Raw genomic sequence first — 21097 nt, forward strand, 5'->3', positions numbered from 1 at the left:
TTAATGTTTAAAGTTCCGCCCTTACTGAATTTTTTTCTCGAAAATGCGCAGGATTTCGGGGGTATGTCTATTCACCAAAAACGATTGTAATTGATCCCCCCCAAACGAAAATAATTTTTCCAAAGCGATTTGGAATTTTTTTTTCCCCTCGAAAAATTTCACACCTTCTCGAATTTTTTTCTAGAAAATGAGTAGGATTTCAGGAGAATCTGTAATGAACGAAAATGATTGTAATTGACCCCCGCAACCGAAAATAATTTTTCCAGAATGATTTGGAATTTTTTTTTTCGTCGAATTTAGGCACCTAATTAGATTTTTGGTTAGGAATTTTTTTCTCGAAAGTGCGTAGGATTTCGGGGATATGTGTAATGACCAAAAATGATCGTAATTGACCCCCTCAATGAAAAATAATTTTTTTAGAACGATTTGAAAAATTTTTTTTTCGCCAAGATATTGTTGAGTTTAATTATTAATAACTTTTTAACGAAGCCTCCATCAACAAATTGGTATTCTTGTTTTTCGTCTTATTTTGGCCTCCAGAATCCCCCATTACAATTTTTCCCAAAAGTGGGAGAACACCCTGTATAAGGAATCAATTCCAGCTTTGTTGCAAACTTTTCGAATTTTGAAGACTTAACGTAAGGAACTGTACTCGAACAAGCGTACGTTGAATTTATTTTTCAATTATATATAAAAAAAAATAAGATATAGATTAATGGTAGTACAATATATGATTTTTTTTATTATATTCAAATCGAAATAAAATTTGATGAAATTGATACAAAATTTTGAAATTATTTTCTTTGGAATAAAAACGAGTATGAATTTATTTAATTCGTTGACGAAATGTTACTTGCATCGAGTCTTCAAGATATTTTCGTAGTTGATCCGTAATATTACACAGGTCCTATGTAATAATAATGTAATATACACTCGATCAAGCGTGACATTTTCTACAGATATGCAAATATTACAGATGTATACTGAATTCGTGTTATATCGAACAAATCACGACATATAAATGTACTGAAAAATAATTTAGTGGCCAGTATCAGTCAACAGTGACAACTATTCTTTTTGCACCTACCTTTCTCTATACTGTCTATAATACTAATTACACTTCGTGTATACAATGAATTAGTAGTTATAGTACTGTTATTAAAAGTTATTAACAATTAAATTCAAAAATTTCAAATCGTTCTGAAAAAATTATTTTCGGTTGCGAAGGTCAATTACAATCATTTTTGGTGAATAGACATACCTTCGAAATCCTATCCATTTTCGAGAAAAAAATTCGAGAAGGTGTGAAATTTTCGACGGGGGGAAAAAAATCTCGAATCGTTTTGGAAAAATTATTTTCGGTTACGGGGGTCAATTATGATCATTTTTGGTCATTACACATACCCTCGAATTCCTACCCGCTTTCGAGAAAAAAATTCGAGAAGGTATGAAATTTTTCGGCAAAAAAAAAATTTCAAATCGTTTTGGAAAAATTATTTTCGGTTGCGGGGGTCAATTACAATAATTTTTTGTGAATAGACATACCTTCGAAATCCTATCCATTTTCGAGAAAAAAATTCGAGAAAGTGTGAAATTTTTCGACGGAAAAAAAAATTTCAAATCGTTTTGGAAAAATTATTTTCGGTTGCGGGGGTCAATTACAATAATTTTTGGTGAATAGACATACCCCCGAAATCCTGCGCATTTTCGAGAAAAAAATTCAGTAAGAGCGGAACTTTAAACGTTAATAAATTTTTAACGAAGCCTTCATCGACAAATTGGTATTCTTGATTTTCGTCTTATTTTGGCCTCTAGATTCCTCCATTAAAATTTTTCCCATGGTTGGCCGAACACCCTGTATATAATTATTCGTAACAAGATCGTTTAACAGAATTTGTTTAATAAGAAAACTTTATCAGGTATGCTGAAATATTTTGGTCGTTTCTTACGTGAAAAATTAACGAAGCATATTTTGGTTTTGAAACTGAATTTTCCACAAAAGATCACTTTCGTCGTTGAATTACTTCTTTCACCTGTTTTAACAAACAATTAACACGAATAATTCCTTTTCAGTAAGAACCACGTAAATTGATCGGATCAATCCTTAATTAGAGTCGCGTATTTGCACTACTAGTATCAATTTACTATTAAAAACTAAAAAGCAGCCATCTTCCTTAAACAATTGCCTTCACTTTATGCAATTCGCTATGCAGAATATTGTAGCACAATATTAAGTAGAAACAAGCAGAATTTTATTTCAATTCACTTACTTTTTTGTCGTCCAAGCGCTGACATGACATTCTCTACCGAAGACTATAATTAATTTCACCTGTTCGTTAGAGGACAAAAAAAAAAATCTGTTAAAACAGAATGCAGCGTCGAGTGAAAGCGACCATGTCCGAAAGAACGTATCTAAATTGCTCGGGTTTCCGTTTACGTTCTTCTGATGCAATTAAAGCATTCAGGCGATCGAATGCAACGTGAAACGATTCGAATGCTTACTTTTTAGAAACGACATTCCTAAAACACACGGTATCTCCACCGTAGACAGTATTCCAAATAAAAATACTCGTAAACCACTACAACACTGGAACTACTAAACCAGTCAAAAAATGACCCATTCGTAATTTTTAATAAGACTTACAAACAAAAATAAAAGTAACATTCGACTTTGAATTTTTGAAAGTTTACTGTAATTTTCTATGAGAGAATGAATATTCATTTATTCCCATTGCATCATGTAGTTTTTCGTTTTAATTTCAAATTTAAATTTACTATAATTGTCGGTAGTTCCAGTGTCAAGACGAAGGTGAAACTAGGATAAAACGACACTTTTGTAATTCGAAACATTCTTTCCCCTTCCCTCGAGATTCAAATTATCTAGGTTCCACTGTAGTTTAACACTGGAACTACCAAAACAACCAAAATGACCCATTCGTAATTTCTAATAAGACTTATAAACAAAAATAAAAATAACAAATTTATTCGACTTTGAATTTTTGAAAGTTTACTGTAATTTTCTATGAGAGAATTAATATTCATTTATTTCCATTGCATCATATATTTTTTCGTTTTAATTTCTAATTTAAATTTACTATAATTGTCGGTAGTTCTAGTGTTAATATTTCCACAACAGCCATTCGTAATGAGAACAAATAAAAATAAATATTTTTTCATTTTTATAATTAAAAATTTACATTACGAGTGAGCAATTGAACGTAAAATTGAACTGTGTTAGTAACGACCATAAAAAATTGCAAAGCCTTAAAAAAATTGCGTAGAAACAATTCACCTTTCGTGTTATCGTTTCGACGAAAAGTCACTTTCTTCATCGTTCCAGTTTTACGTCGCTTTATATCGCGCGAAGGAAACATAAAAGGCACTTCGCCTACATATGTGAAAGGTATGAATGCTTTGATGACAACCCATGTTCCCCATATTTCGTAGATCTCTCTAATAAATTCCTTTTTATCGGCGATACCTCCGTTCAATTACTTTTTACGCGTTAAAAACCGAGCGAAGCGAGTGAAAGCCGCGTAATGAGCCACGAGCTACGAAAAGAAATACGAGAGCCGTGTGGAGAGTATTACGAAAGTACAGAAATTGACAAAAACCATAACTTTCCTCGTTGCAACCTAGAGAACTGTAATTACTACAGGATCGAATTAAATTAAAAAAAAAATTTGTGAAACGTTATCTTTAACACTAAATTTATATTTAAAATTCTCTGAGTCCATATCTAAAGTTGCAGAAAATGTAAATACTATTTTTTAACAACTTATGTTGAATTTGATTGAATACATATTCTAATTAAAAGAAAAATCGTATTTTAAGGTAATCATTGTTAAAAATGAACACTAACGAACGGTCTGTTGCAAAGATTTTATTTTATTGATATAATACACCTCTTTTCCTTTTTATAATATGGTAGCACAGCGTGGTTACGATCCACGGATCTCTGCAGTCATTACCGGTAGCGTTACCATCACCTTCGTACGCGTTGCTATATATATTCTGACAATCATCAACATGAAAGGTATCAATAAATATATGTACGATCAATGCCTGTAAAAGTGTTAAAACTGTCCGTAATAAAATTTTCAACCCACTTTTCGCGACAGAAATGGGGTAAAATCGCATCCTAAAATTGTATCCTCGGATACAAGGATCTATTGCAGGATTAATTTTAATTTACAGTCGATTTATCGTTCTTCTGAAAAAAATTAAGAAACTAAGAAACTAAGTGTTGATGAGGTCAGGATATAAAATAACAAACTTAGACACAAACGAACAAAATATGAATTTATATAAGAGCAAAATATGGCTTTACACAAACGTTCCGTTGGACATGAAAATATGTAATGCGACAGTCGCTCGTCGCAACGAAACATTCGAGACAAAAACAATTATTTGTAACTGGAACATTCTCAGCAGGCAATGAATGTACATGTATCCAATGCCTGAGAAATAATCTCGTCCTTTTTCTTAACACTAAGAAACTAAGAAACTAAGAAACTGAGAAACTAAGAAACTAACAATAAGAAACTAAGAAACTGAGAAACTAAGAATCTAAGAAACTAAGGATCTAAGAAACTGAGAAACTAAGAATCTAAGAAACTAAGGATCTAAGAAACTAAGAAACTAACAAACTAAGTAACTAACAAACTAACAAACTAACAAACCAACAAACTAAGAAACTGAGAAGTCGTTTCATCGACTTCCTTTCTGGTTACGCGTCCGAATTAAATGCGAGACGAGTAGGCACTTTCGTTCCGCGAGGAGTCACTCCCCCACTGCCACCCCCCCTATCTCCCACTCGTTCGTCCTTTGGCCGACTCAAATCGTCGTCGAGTCACTCGCCACTCAGTCAGTCAGTCAGTCAGTGAGTCAGTCAGTCAGTCAGCCGCGTAATCGATCACACCGTTGAATCGATTAGACCGTTCGTTCGATCGTCGACGTCCCGGTGGCGGTTCGCCGTGATTTATTGGGATTCCCCCGCTGACAAATTTCCTAGCTGACAGTGCGTTCACCTTGCCAAACGTGCGGTGTGCTCGTGTGACCAGCCTGAGTTATTGCTTGGTCGAGTGTTAAGGCGTGGATAATTTGTTCCCTGGTCGGGATAGAAACGTGTAACGCGTGTAACCTGCACGAGAGACACCGATATCGAAGTTGAAATGTAGAAACGTTCCCAACGAACATAAACGCTGCTCGATGGATTCCTGATAAGTTCACGAAAGGTAAACGAAAATATTAAATCTAAAATTATTATTATCATTGGTCATTACTAAACTGTCTATCTTCATGCAAATTCATATTTTTATTAATAAAATTGATGAAATTGGAGCTTTGTAGAGGGTTGTCTCAACCCTTAAGTATAATAATTCGTATCTTACTTTAAGTATTTCGTATATTTTTGCATATTAAATGCATTCTGTAGTTTTTTGAAAATTAAAATTTCCCATAAATATTTATTCGTTCCCGTTTTATTTTGAGGGCTTTCGTTACAAAAGTTCCATCGAACTTATTGAAAAAGTTCTATAAGTAATTCGATCCTTGACTTTCTCTTTTTGAAAATTTCAATAGTTTCACACTGTTCGTTCGTTAACGTTTATGTTAATTTACATCTTTCATTGTATTTTTATTTTTTTTTTAATTTCCACTGATTGGTTTATTTTTACAAGTTTGGTTTGATCTGAAATTTAGTTGTTTTGTAAGTTCCGAAGGATGACGAATAAACAAGACGTCTCTACGTGGTTTCGAAAGAATAAGTTTTATTTATGTAAAATAGCAATTCGAATAAGGTTTGAACAGAGCTATCCCAAATGATCGAACAACAAAAAATTTTAAATATAATTTTGATCATTCGTGAAACATGAACTTTTCAAATGAGACGTTCGATCATCCCTTGGCGTTTAATATTCTTACTTAAGTCTGCATTACATGAGCCAATGGTCGACAATATAGCCACCATCTGCATCGAAAGTATGGACTTAACGATCATCGAAGAATATTTTATACCTATTTCGTGCATGCAATATGCATGATTTCGATGAATCACGGGGACAGCGTCAGCTAAATAAATCGACGACCTCGGTGACGACGAAAGAAGTTCATTACTGCAATCAACGTGATTTTTCATAACGATTCAGCATTTATCGATTAATTCTTTTATCAACCGTTGTGTTCTCCGAGTAGAAAAGAACTTTTCCGTCTTTGGTTTACATTGATATGATAAAAGATTAATGATAAACAAGATAAGATATTTAATTAATATTATAGGAAGCATTTTGCCAAACGTTAACAACGATCGAGTCAAATTGGACAGATCTAACGACGAAAATCGACGTATAGCCGCTGTTATCTGTCCCTTTCTGGTTAGTTGAGCCCAAGTCACGAGACCGTGTCCAGTAACAAGATTACCACTTTCCTAACGGATGAAACACGACACGTAATTGTAGTGTAAGTTGTAACGAGAGTCCGCAACCGATCATTACATCGTACGAGATCGATGTGCTTGTCAATTTTCCAAGGATTTTGCTTTCCGTTCCTTCCTCGCTTCCTGCGCCCCTTCTCTTCCTCCCTCGATTCCATAATACACTTTAAGAAAAAAGAAAAACTAATAAATATCGTTTCATAAAGTCACGATGACAAATTTAAATGTCCACGATAGAATTTGTTTGTCTTTTTGCTGAAACTATTAGGTGTACACATGAATGATCCGTTTGTGCCGCATCCTCAGCGAGCAGTTGTTCCAAATCATCGTTGTCGCGCTTACGAGGGCCTCCAGGGGCGTTGTTTGTCGATCAGACTCAAATCACCGCTTTTAACACTAGATTGCCCAAGGAAGTAATTTTGACTGCTTTTTAATTTCAATTAGAAAAACAATTATGTATATAATGACACAATTTCTTAGAATTTTGTGACTTTTTGTACAACATATAAATGCGTTTATTAATAATTGTAGTTACCTCCTCCCTCCTTCATGTATGTGTTATACCTATATTGGTCAAAAGCAGTCATTTTGATTTTGACTATACTAAGTTTCAGTCTTTCTAGTGTTAAACCGCTTAGACCAAAATGAGCACACATCATACGATATAACACCTTCATCGAGAAAGGAACAAATCGATTTTCATGCTCTTGCAGCATTTTTTCCTTGTTGGAATTCGTAAAGAATGCAGCGTCGAATATGCACCTTATCTTTTGCCATTTTTGACTCCACTGAATCGAATACTTTTGAATGTTATGTTGAGCCTTTCGCTAAACTATCTTTTATTTTAACTATATGTCAACACTATATGACCACAAAAGAGCGGGAAAATCTGTTCACTTTAAACTTGATTTTATAACTGCTCAAGATAATTTGGATCGTAAGACTATTTCATAAGAATTTCATTGCATTTCATTTTAAGTTATCGATATAGTTAATTTTTACTATCCAATTAAAAACTAAATATTCTTATTATTAAATAACTTTTTTCCATACCATAAGACTATTTCATAAGAATTTCATTGCATTTCATTTTAAGTTATCGTTACAGTCAATTTTTACTATCCAATTAAAAACTAAATATTCTTATTATTAAATAACTTTTTTCCATACCATAAGACTATTTCATAAGAATTTCATTGCATTTCATTTTGAGTTATCGTTATAGTTAATTTTTACTATCCAATTAAAAACTAAGTTGTTTTTTAATGTATAAATGTGTAATATTATTTAAGGTTGTATAGAGAAGTATCGGGATATTTCAAACGTAGTTTTCGACGTGGTCGACCACCCACCCGATTTTTATCGACGGTATTTAAAGACTTTACGCACGACGAGTACGCAGACAAAATATTTAGCGTCGACGTTGGACGTCCACTTTCCAAACTTCCTGCGCGCTTCACTTCCTGGATACCTCCGCAATCGTTTTACCGAGAAATCTCCCGTGGAATGCAAATAACATGCACCGGAGAACGACTCGAATTCTTCGGCATGTTCCATCTTCCTCGTCGAGGAACGAACGTCAATCTGAACGTCGTCGAACACGAGTTATTTCCCCGAGAAATAAACAAATGTCGATATCGCAACGACTTTTTACGCGCCACGATACTGGCAAATTTAATTATCGACCCTTTCAATCAAAAATAATTTTTTTAAAATGATTAGAAATTTTTTAATTTTGCCAAAAAATTCCATGTTCTGAATTTTTTTCTCGAAACTGAGTAGGATTTCGAGGGTATGTCTATTCACCGAAAATGTTTATAATTGACCCACGGAGCCGAAAATAATTTTTTTAGCATGATTTGAAATTTTTTAATATTGTCAAAAAAGTCGACATTTCCGAATTTTTTTTCTCGAAACTGAGTAGGATTTCGAGGGTATGTCTATTCACCAAAAATACTTGTAATTTATCCCTGTAACTAAATATAATTTTTTTAGTAGGATTTACAATTTTTTAAATTCCTCTAAAAATCTCAGTATTTACTCGAATTTTTTTCTCGAAAGTGGGTAAGATTTCAGGGGTATGTCTATTCACCAAAAATACTTGTAATTGATCCTTGTAACTAAATATAATTTTTTCAGTATGATTTGAAATTTTTTAATTTCGTCTAAAAATTTCAATATCTACTCGAATTTTTTTCTCAAAAGTCGGTAAGATTTCAGGGGTATGTCTATTCACCAAAAATACTTGTAATTGATCCCTGTAACTAAATATAATTTTTTTAGTAGGATTTACAATTTTTTAAATTCCTCTAAAAATCTCAGTATTTACTCGAATTTTTTTCTCGAAAGTGGGTAAGATTTCAGGGGTATGTCTATTCACCAAAAATACTTGTAATTGATCCCTGTAACTAAATATAATTTTTTTAGTATGATTTGAAATTTTTTAATTTAATTTTTTAATAACTTTTTAACGAACACACTGTATAATATGTGCAGTATATAAAATATATATAACATTAATCAGATCGTAATGTCCATCAAATTCTAGATTTCGAAGTGTGTTACTATATAGCACGAAACAAGAGACAGTGTAAATTTCGATTGTACTGCTAATTTACAACCACACAGTAAACCAAACGAAGCGAAGGATCCTCCGGTTTGTAAACAAACAACGACAGTACATGTGGCAACCTTCGACGCGACTCGTCGATGAGAGGAACAGCCGTCGCGAGTCGGAAACGGATCTGCAAATCACAGTACGCGAGTTTTCCTCGTCGATGACGTCTCGTTTCCAAGAGGAAAGCTATTTATCGACCAAGGATCCTCGTATTCGAAGATTCACTCGTATTTTTTATTCGAATCTCGATCGTCGAACGCGCTCGAAGCGTTACTCGGTCAAAGAAATTGTAGTGTTTGGTCAAGGATCCCTAATTGCGACGATTCATTCTTACATAAACGAGGAAAGAAACAAATGGAAGAATAACAACGTCGTTTAACACTTCTGGAGTTTATCGACGAATTAAAAACCAGCTGATTAGATTGAAAACAGTACGAACGATTTGACAATCTTAAAGTTCTCTAATAGAAATAAAGCGAGATCAAATTCGTTGCATCGCGAATCCAAGAGTCTCCACTGATCTTCCGTTTCGAATGTTGCAGAATCGGTGGACCATTTGGAGTCGAAACGAAGCGACAACCGAGGGGATCGAGTCATCGAGGAGCCTCAAATTACCAACGATTTGCGATTGAAGAGGGAACTCGATTGGAAAATATTCGCGAGAGGTGCACGCGAACGATCGATATGCGACTCGAGAAACAATCAACGCTAATCGTGTCGAACACAGCGAAAAGGTGATCAACGATTACTCCTGGTCCCACGTAGACAGTTGTGGGAGGAAGGTCGAGGATGAAGCTGAACGTGTTCGCTGCCTGTGTCGCGGTGAGTGTTATTTTTATTAAATATACTAGCTGGTTATAAAACACGAGAGCTTGAAGCAATGACTCCGGCTAATTACCGCGAGGTCTATACAAAAAATCTTCTACAATCCACAATGCTTGACATTTATCTCTAAAAATTTAACAGTACAGTCTTAAATATATTTCAAAAAATGAAGCAAAAAGAAAATTGATAGTTTTGAGGTCTCACATGAGACTCCCCCCTTAAATATACTAGCTATTTACTGGTGTGCAAAGTTATAAAACACGAGAGTTCGATGGTTATAGTGAACTAGAATTCGTTAAAATTAACGTTCCCCCAAATAGATGATAAATGATGTTATTACAAAGGTGATAGTGTTAGTATCGTACCCAAAAAAAAATATAGAATAGAATAGAACGTTCCCCCATTATCTGTGGTCTCTGTTTACAATTACGATTGTGTTAGAAACGTAGAAATAAATGAATGCCTGAAGCAGGCCATGTGCTTCTCCTTGTCGCGTTTCCCCCTCTTAAGGGGGGAGTCTCATGTGATTGATAGAAAATTGAACCATTTTTCTTAATTTTTTTAAAGAAATCTGATGTTATGATTCTTTTTTTATCAATCTCAGCTCCATATAGAATTCCTTCCAGAATATTGCCACCTACATGACAAAAACACTAAAATTTCAACTTCTAATAACAGCAGCTATCTCTTGACCCGGTCGTAAACCTTTCGAAACATTCTTAAATATATATACTTTCAAAAAATGAAGCAAAAAAAAAATTGATAGCTTTGAAGTCTCACATGAGACTCCCCCTCTTAAAGGAGGATTGGCCAAGACGCTTGGAAAAAGGGGGGTCATACTGTCAAGGGTGCCCTCACAACTCTGAGTTTCTGTCAGAATACAGAGTACTCTATTGACTCTTACCATGAACACAGATAAGATAGTTTTAGAAAATCCATCGTGTGTCGATTTTATTAAAACTCTCGATCACTATTCTGATCCTGATATGAACTTTTCTTACAATTGTTTTCTTTAACTTGTCGTAAGCGCTGCTCTTATACGGACAGTGTTGAATTTATTTTCCCGCGTGTCGTTCGATCCCCGACGATTTTAAATTCGTGAACACGCGTTGAACCTGATCACATCGTTGCCGCGTGTTACGTCACGTATGTATTTTCGACACCGTGCGAACGCACGCGTGATTATCAAGCAAGACGAGACGCCGTACCGTCGAGTGCTTATTTGTAATCACGCGTGGTGCAACGCACACGAGTCGCGGCACACACGAAACACCATACCTTCTTTCATATCTTTATCGAGCATGCAAATTCATACGACTCGAAACTGACATTTTCGACTCGTATGTGTCCGAAGAAACAACCTCGAAAATTACTCGTTGGCTACTTATTTCGAGTCCTCTCAGGTTTAACTAATTAACTCAAATAGAGTTTATTAAAAGGAAAGAATAATCAACCTGAAAGCTGATGAGCCCTTTTTAGGAATTATTTATTCCTGTTCTGTTCTCGTATAATTCTTTTTTTCAAACGTTCTGGTATCCAGACAATCGACTCGACTATCCACCAGTCACACGTTTGCGTTTTTGACGGAATTCTTCGCGTTAATTGAAGCTAATATAATTTCATTTATACAACGTGAGACAAATGTCGATAATGAAAATTTTCTAATGGTTTACGACACATGTATAGTTTTTTTTTAAATTCGAAGAACCTTGAGAACCTTGAAGTGCCTTGAGATCCATGGAATCCAGATTTCCTCTAAAGACAGTTGAAATTCGTGTCAATTAAAGTCAACATAATTTTATTTATACAACGTAACACTAATGTCGATAATGAAAATTTTCTAATGGTTTACGACACATGTATAGTTTTTTTTTAAACTCGAAGAACCTTGAGAACCTTGAAGTGCCTTGAGATCCATGGAATCCAGATTTCCTCTAAAGACAGTTGAAATTCGTGTCAATTAAAGTCAACATAATTTTATTTATACAACGTAACACTAATGTCGATAATGAAAATTTTCTAATGGTTTACGACACATGTATAGTTTTTTTTTAAACTCGAAGAACCTTGAGAACCTCGAAGTGTCTTGAGATCCATGGAATCCAGGTTTCCACTAGAGAGAGTTGAATTATATTTATCCTGAAACTGCAGACAACTGTTGACTTACTGTTTCGTAAACGTGGAATGTTCGAATATCGTCTTCTGCATACGGTGCTTACCGACTTGACGAGATAACGAATTCCTGACTGATCGATCGTTGCAAATCCCCTGACATTGACGATCGTAGACCCCGTATGACCGGAAATAGCGGCCGGGACATCGACTTCCGGTCCTCATGTCTTACAGGCAGACGCGTATTACCATCACGCGAGTCTGCATTCTTATTGTCTGCTGGGATTGGCCTTCGAGCGGTACTACTCTCGCGCAGGTTCTAATTAATCGACGATTTATAACGATAGAAATCGGAAAGAGTAACGATCTTTGAGATATGCTGTTGGTACGAATTAACACGTTCAGCGCCATATCAGAACCATATAATATTCTATAAAAGTGAAATTTTGTAAGCTACATAACTTACAATTTATTACAATACTTATTTTCGTAACCTTGTTCACAAATTCCATTCAAATTTATTTCCCTCGACATCTTAACTCGAGAATTAATTTTTCTAGTATCATAATCGTAAATCCTGTGACCCATATGTGGGACACGTGGCAGTGAAAGTGTTAAATTTGATCAAAGTAAAAAAAATTTTAATTGAAAGATTCTAGAGGCCAAAATAAGACGAAAATCAAGAATACCAATTTGTTGATGGAGGCTTTGTTAAAAAGTTATTAATTTTTGAAGTTTCGCCCTTACTGAATTTTTTACTCGATAATGCGCAGGATTTCGGGGGTATGTCTGTTCATCAAAAATGATTTCAATTGACCCATGAAACCAAAAATAATTTTTTCAAAACGATTTGAAACTTTTTTTTCGACGAAAAATTTGTCCACATTCCTGAATTTTTTTCTCGAAAATGCGTAGAATTTCAGGGATATGTGTATTCACCAAAAATGATTGTATTTGACCCCAGAACCTAGAAATAATTTTTTTAGAACGATTCAAAATTTTTTTTTTTACCTAGAGCACCCCTTGTCGATTTGTCTTAAAAACTCGTTTTTCATTTGTAATAAATTTGTTTGACGCTGTATGGAAATTTTGTCTAATACTTTTTTGTAAGTATCCATGAGCTCTACTTTAGAAAAAAATTTCATTAAAATATATTCACTATTCTAGGAGTTATAGTCGTTCGAAAATTAGACCATTTTTATGGGGTTTTTCTCATTTATCGGGGTCAAGGAACAACTTTTCGAATATTCTTGGAATTTCTACATATTTTGCACTAAAATACGCGTCGTTTGCATTTTGAAACATTAAAATCCTCCAATCCGTTTAAAAGTTATGACATTTTAAAGGTTCGCATGAAATTTTAAGGAAGCATTTCTGGCCTTACATTAGATTTTCAGTAAGGAATTTTTTTCTCGAAAATGCGTGGAAATTCCGGGGCACGTGTAATGACCAAAAATGATTGTAATCGACCCTTGTAACCGAAAATAATTTTTCCAGAACGATTTGAAAAATTTTCATTCGCCGAAAAATGTCAGCACCTACTGGAATTTTTTTCTCAAAAGCGGGTAGAATTTCGAGGGTATGTCTAATGACCAAAAATGATTGCAATTGACCCCCTCAACCGAAAATAATTTTTCCAGAATGATTTGAGACTTTTCAATTTAATTGTTAATAACTTTTTAACGATGCCTCAGTCAAGAAATTGATATTCTTGATTTTCATCTTATTTTGGCCTCTAGAATCTTCCATTAAAATTTTTCCCATGGGTGGCCGATCACCCTGTATATTGTTTATTTTTCTCTGATCGAAATTAATGTTTACATTTGTATTAAAATAAAGTATACATACATAATTATATAGAAAACGTTGATTGAGGTTTGCAGGTCCTAAGAAACCAACTTACCAAAATGGCGACCTTCATTGTTTCGACCAATCCACCTTTGATCGATGGTTCCATTATCTCGATAAAAGAAACCAAGGGTTAAGGGTTGCCATAGAAAAAATTGTTCAAAATACTATGAGACAGAAGTCAACTAGGATTTCTCAATCCATAACAGCAATAAATAAAACACAATAGATTTGATAAACACTTGTTTGCTTCTCCCAATTAGTGAAATCAGCGAAAGATTAAGTCCACGTTGGGGTCGAAACGATCTTCATGGAATCGAAAATGGCTCCGAGAGTCACTTGACGACGGATTCTGTCGTCGTAATAAAAACGCAGGGACACGGGTTTACAATAAGCTCCGTGTTTGCAGAGCGTATTGGCGTTTGTCATACAGATATTACGTGGTCGTCGAACCTTGAGAAGTTCCTGGAATGAACGTACACGGTGGAGAAGAGGTTCCAAACAGGACTCCAAACTCATTTCACGTAGCCCTTCGCGTCTCTGGCGTACGTGTCTTTTGTTTACTATCTATCTGCTTTCTAAAGTATAACAAGAAATCCTGAGAATCTTTAAACTTCTTAAATTAATCGATCACTGATCCCTTTGGAGCTTAAATGTTCGATGACACGTTGGATCGTTGTCTAAGATCGAGTTCTATCGTTCCTTGCGTATGTCTGACGATAGTTCCTGTCGACTCTCATACACGATGGTCGCCCATATCGTTTATTATAAGTCCAGAATCGTCCGTATCAGATCCTCTGCGTCGATGATTGGTAATATCGGTTTTCTGTCGTCCAAGTTAACGTCGTTTCATATTGGCTGATATCGTTGATTAGTGATAGAGTCGATACGATGCACATCGATATCGGTGACAGTCAAACGATTCGATGCTAGATTAGTAATGGGAAGCTATCGACATCTTACCTAAGCACCTTCCTCTTCGTTTTTACTGTCGACAATGTTATTATTATTTATTTTACGGGCAAAGAGCCCTGTTTGGGCTCCGGGTGGAGTTGACCAGACTTATAGCTCAAGTCTATACTTGATAAAAGGCTTCTGCAATCAATTAGTCCATTAACGACTTTGAACGAAAAAGATAAGGTATAGTTCTACGAGCTTCAAGTGATTCCTTTAGCACGTAACTCGGCTATAGTCATCATTCGCGACATCCATAGGTGTACCTAGTTATCAGAGGTTATGGAAAGAATATTACAAAGGTAATTAAATTAGAACAATTGTATTTAACTGGTACACAATACAAAGTAGAGAAGGATATGAAAAAAGAATACACTTGGACGCCTCACGGCCAGGAAATAAAAGCCTGCGCAAGAACGGGGAAACCCCTATCGCCATCGCTACCAACGGCTACAGGCTGGCCAACAATGCCGCCATTGACCGTCTTTCCAACACTAGTTTATGAGACTCAAATCGTAAAAATTTATGTTGCACTTTCTCAATTTGTTGCTTGTACACAGCATGTTCAGGTGACCAAATATCAGTAAATAATATTAGTACAAACGAGTGGATGCAGAAACAATTGTACCAACTACAAGCAAGAGTCATATTTGGAACAATTTGTTACGAAACGATAATTCGTTGTTCATTATCGATATTATTGAGTTTTATTTTCATCTCCGATCATTAATAGATGGATTCTTGTTTCTTTGGTGCCCCATGGCGCTGTACAGTTTCCCCGTCAGACTTTTCCACAACGATAAAACTCGAAGCAAGCGATCGAAACGACGCGAGGAGCGGCTATCGAGACAGGTTTTCTATCGAGTTCCTAAGGTCATAACTAAAGTTTAGATCTTGCGTGTTTGGTGGCCTTTACGAAAGTCCGTCACGTAGACTCCGCATACGTGACTTGCGGATTTATCGTAGTCGTACAGTTTCGTCATATCAAAATCGAATTCGACAACCAATGTTTTCCCTCTCTTAAAACGATTACAACCTTCGCTGTTACTTGTAAAACATCGCCGAAACAATAGTTTCTTTTAAACTGTCCCCTGCAGAAACTTCAAAATTTTCATAATTCTCCTTCGAATTAAATTGTACGTTCGATAAAATGCATATTACATTCGATATTTACGAAACGTTGATACGTTGTAATGAATCAAACGAATAAAAAGAAATGGGTCAACGCGTTCACTGTCCGGTCTCTCAGCGACGTATCTAATACCATGGTGGTTATGACCCGCATATGGGACACAGACAGTGAACCAGAAGGTGCTCTTTCATTTTATGCTGTTAATTTATTCGTCAACAAATATAATTGATACAAGATTTTAGTTACTTCACAGTCCTCGACATTCTCATCGACCAAATTTTCATATCTTCCATAAGAACGAATAGGTATTCGTTTGTTCAGAGGCATTTAGCAATAAGTTTAAACTGTATTAATCATTAAAATTGGTTCGAATCGTCGTTTTACAGGCTCCGATGATAGCGTCGATCGCCCTGATCAACGTTATCGACGCGAACCCGCCGTACTACGTAAAACCCATCGAAGACGAGAACGATTACGCTCGCGTCTTGGAGCTCTCGCTGTTGTTTTACGAGGCCCAGCGATCGGGAAGGCTACCGAAGAGCAATCGAATACATTGGAGGGGGGATTCAGCGTTGGAAGATCACGGTCTGAACGGCGAGGATCTGACCGGAGGCTATTACGATGGTAATAAATGATTCAGTTCTCTTGCAGGCATGAGAAATGTTTACGATAACCAGCCCAACGTTTTTGGTTGTTCTTCAGCTGGCGACTTCGTGAAGTTTGGCTTCACAATGGCGGCGACTACGACTTTGTTGGCGTGGGGCGCGGTCAGCTGGCCGGAAGCCTACACTGCCGCTGGACAGCTGAATGAAGTTCGCGAGGCCATCAGATGGGCCACGGAATACTTCATCAAGTGTCACGTCAGCGAGTACGTCTTCTACGGGCAGGTCGGTGATTTCTCGCTGGATCATACCTTCTGGGGCAGACCGGAGGAACTGAACACCACCAGGCCCGCTTATAAGATCGATCCTGAACACCCTGGTGAGCTTGAGTATATACGTCCAAAAAGTAATTCAACTGTTGACTATGGAAGACAATTCTCAAACGACCATAACTCCTGCAATAGCGAATGTATTTCATTGAAATTTATTTCTGAAATAGAGATCATGGATACCTGCTAAAAAGTATTAGACAACATTTCTGTAAGCTGTGAAACAAATTTATTAAAAATCAAAAACGAAGTTTTAAGACAAATCGACAGGCAGGTGCCTAAATTTTTCGGCGAAAAAAAAAATTTCAAATCGTTCTGGAAAAATTATTTTTGAATGTAGGGATCAATTGCAATCATTTTTTGTGAACAGGCATACCCCTGAAATCTTACGCATTATCGAGAAAAAAATTCAGGAACGTGGACAAATTTTCGACGAAATTAAAAAGTTTCAAATCATTTTGAAAAAATTATTTTTGAATGCAGTGTTTAATTGTAATCATTTTTGGTGAACAGACATACCCCCGAAATCGTACGCATTTTCGAGAAAAAAAATTCTTTACCGTAAATGTAATGTGTATTATTTGTTATTTGGACTTAATAGCTCGTTAAATTCGTCTTTTGTTGTAATAATATGTAATTTGTTCCCCAGGCTCCGATCTGGCGGGCGAAACGGCGGCCGCCCTCGCTGCTTCCAGTATAGTTTTCCGCGACCAGGATCCGGAGTACAGTGCTCGATGTCTGAAGCACGCCAAAGAATTGTACAGATTCGCGAACAGATATCGGGGACTTTATCACGAGGCGATCCGGGGAGCTGCCCAATACTACGAGAGCACCGATTACGGCGACGAATTGGCCTGGGCGGGTGCCTGGCTCTTCAAAGCCACCAACGACACGATGTACCTCGAGGATGCAGAGCATCATTATCAACATTTCCATCTCAGAGAGAGACCTAATGAATTCTTCTACAACAAAAAGGTCGCCGGGGTTCAGGTAACGTTAATCGCATTCGTGGAAGAAATTAACGACGCACTCGGTAACGTACACAAAATTTTGAAACGTTATCCCTCTGTCTCTATCCATTACTACGCAATAAATCTAGAAATTTGAAAGGAAAAAAACAAAATTTTCCAACCTTGGTACTTGCAGTGTTACAAGATCGATTTCGACTTGATATTTAGATTGTTTGTTGGCTTTTTAGGTACTGTTGGCACAACTGACTGGTCAGCAAGAGTATCAGAACGCCGCGCGTGCCTTCTGCGACTTTTCCGTGCGCCAGCAGAAGCGCACCACGAAGGGGTTGCTCTACATCGACAAATTCGGCACCCTGTGCCACGCAGCGAACGTTGCGTTCGTTTGCATGGAAGCAGCCGATTCGCCTGGCATCGGTGACCCCCAGGAATATCGTCAATTTGCCGAGCAACAAATTTACTATATGCTAGGGGGCGGCGGTGAGTTCCCTAAAGCATCTAAATTAATAATTGGAACGAACGAGTATCGCATGGACGAATAGAAAATTCAAATCAATTAAAATAATACGACACTCCGGTCATAGAATCAACAGGAATTGTTGAAACTTTCCTAGATATATAGCGTAAAAGTAAATGTCAAAATAAACATAGAAGATAGCAAAAATTATGGTAGCTGGTATAGTCGTTGGATGGAGGATGAAATGCCCTTTAAAACGAGCGTTCGAACGAGTCGATAGCTTTATTAGTTCCGGAGATATGGCGATTTCAATTTCAAGTCGATGCGGTGGCTAGTTACGGAGATATGAGAGTCCGAAGTGTTTGTTTACAAAGGTCATTGACCGCTCGTAGTAAACAGTAAACACTACGTCACTCGGTCAGTGGGTCAACGTGAGACAAGGAGGTCCCACGCGACGCTTTAGACGGAGACAGAGATAGTCGAATTAAGAAAAATTACCTTTCACATAAATTGTGATATCTCGAAAACGGGAAGTCCGATCGTCAAAAACCAAAAGCCATTTCAAAGAGGAGGCTTTCCCACTCCCAACTATGCCTCATTTATAAATAAAGCACTAGCAGTTTCGAAACTGCATGCGTCTAAAGTTTCTAGAATTTTTAGTACGCGTGAATAGGCTATTGTACGCGCGACGGACAGAGAGATAGTGGAAATTGGAAAATTACCTTTTACATAAATTGCGATATCTCCGAAACGGAAAGTCGGATCGACATAATTCAAACGGCATTTTAAAGGGGAAGGTTCACCGCTTCCAACGATGGCTCAATAATTTATAAAACACTAATAATTTCGGAACTGCACGCGTCTAAAGTTTTAGTATTTTTGATACGCGTTGTCAGACTGTTTTAAGACAGTGGACATGGAAAATCCTCTCCTTTCGTCTTTGCTATACATATATTTCCTATTCACATCGAAAACTGACCAGAATTTGACACCGAATTTTGTTCAGTTTTCTACAAAAAAATACAAATCTTTCAACCGGGCGGATGAACAGACTACATATTTTTCTCATAAAACAAACAATAAGAATAGAAGTGAATATTGTAAAATTCATTGCACGTATACTATAAGAAAAGTCGCGAAGTTAAATGGCGCTAAAATAATTAAACTTAAACTTTAAAAGCAACTATGTTCGAGAGCACGCACTGCCATTGATCTTAACTTTCTTCCACCTAAAAAATTCTAAAATATCACTGAAATACGTATAAATAAATCTTGTGAATTTGACCGCGAAAGGTCTTGTAGTTTATTCAGAAAAAATTCCCCAAAACTACCTGGAAAAACGCGTGATACGAAAACATTGAATGAAATATCGATTGAATTACAATTTGACGCGTTCAGTTTTGGTGTTTAGCGTGATCGTTTGGTTTCTATAACGATTTTAGAAACTCCTGGGCACTGTAGTGATACATTTTGTCGAATTAGGCAGGAGCTACGTGATCGGATGGGGACGAAATCCGCCGAAACAGCCTCACCACGCGGCGTCCTCTTGCCCCGACAGGCCAGCAGCCTGTGGATGGCCCGAATTCGACAAAGACGCGCCAAACCCCCAAATTCTATACGGCGCTCTGGTCTCCGGGCCCGACGAGGCCGACGAGTTCCACGATCATCGTGAAGATTACGTGTACACCGAAGTCACGCTGGACTATAACGCCGGTTTCACGAGCGCGCTCGCCGGACTATTGCAATTACGGGTCAAAAGCACGACATAACTCGTGACGAGCGTCTTGCAACAGTTACAACCGCGGATCGACGGATCCTTTTGTTCCCCGTCCACGAGTGCACGTGGGAGATGGCGAAATTCGAATATTATCCTCGCTATTCCGATCGAAGAATTTCTTCTTTTACCAGCGGATAGGGCGCGAGCGATACGCGTCGATTTCTATTGAAAATTCGTGATTTCGAGTGTGAAAGCGACGGAAACTCGACGTTGATAAGCTTCAAGCAGCGATCAGATTAATAGTCGACGGAGAACTGTAAACTCGATGAAATGTTTCTTCGAAATTACGATATCGATGATTATGATAGTGTCAATGTTTTGAGCTCTACATAATTGTAACAGATTGGGGTTTTATTTTAATTATAAACGATGAGATATTATTTAGCAATTAATGCAATCCTTGCATAAGGGCTGTAATTGAAGGGAATACGAAACTTTATATATTTATTCGTCGCGAGTATAGACCGAGGCGAAGAAGATGATGGAGGCATTATTTAACAGATCAGGTGTAATATATAATAGTTTTAGAGACTTCGCGAAAATTGTGTTTGTAAAATTTATCTAACGATCTTATATTTTCATTTGAATGACTATAAGAAACCTACGTTCTTCGTTTTTCCACGTCTATCCCCAAAGTTATTCTAATATCCGACGAACATGCGACGAGCTTATTACGATGTACACAAATGTTGCTTCGAGGCGGAAAGTAACGTGAAGATAGAGCAAACAATTGTTCCTGTCGCGTGCGAGATAAGCTTTCGAGTTGTCTTATTGTTTGACCCCGTATTATTTATATGCTTACGTATCCATTAGAACGATGTAACGTTTTATACGCGAGGACTAATTCTCCGATATTTTTGCAAATAAATGAACAGATATTTTCCATACACTTCCGGTATCAATTCGATAAATTTTCTTGCTTGTTTCTTATGTCCTGTTTACTAACAATATAATTTGAATTTTAGATATACCATTCGAGCAGCGAGGGAGAAAATTTTAGGTGATTCGATATTTAAAAATATATGATTAATTGTGTATCGATA

General features: G+C 36.6%; 1 protein-coding gene across 3 annotated transcripts; it reads left to right on the plus strand.

The window, feature by feature from the left end:
* The first annotated feature begins 5001 nt into the window (after positions 1-5001).
* On the plus strand, positions 5002-20899 carry LOC122404923 (endoglucanase E-4-like). 3 transcript variants are annotated; one of them, XM_043409311.1, is made up of 7 exons: positions 5002-5237; positions 9593-9872; positions 16308-16545; positions 16624-16902; positions 17502-17842; positions 18051-18300; positions 19760-20899. In XM_043409311.1, exons 2-7 carry the CDS (start codon positions 9840-9842, stop codon positions 20044-20046), a joined length of 1428 nt encoding a protein of 475 aa, XP_043265246.1. In that variant the 5' UTR covers positions 5002-5237; positions 9593-9839; the 3' UTR covers positions 20047-20899. The 3 variants fall into 3 exon arrangements, with proteins under 3 accessions (XP_043265246.1, XP_043265248.1, XP_043265247.1); XM_043409312.1 differs by lacking the exon at positions 5002-5237 and adding an exon at positions 9244-9481; XM_043409313.1 differs by lacking the exon at positions 9593-9872.
* Positions 20900-21097: the final 198 nt, after the last annotated feature.

Source organism: Colletes gigas, unplaced genomic scaffold (assembly GCF_013123115.1).
Source record: "Colletes gigas isolate AHSC1104 unplaced genomic scaffold, ASM1312311v1 Colletes_gigas_Sc00003, whole genome shotgun sequence".
NCBI classification, from domain to species: Eukaryota; Metazoa; Arthropoda; class Insecta; order Hymenoptera; family Colletidae; genus Colletes; species Colletes gigas.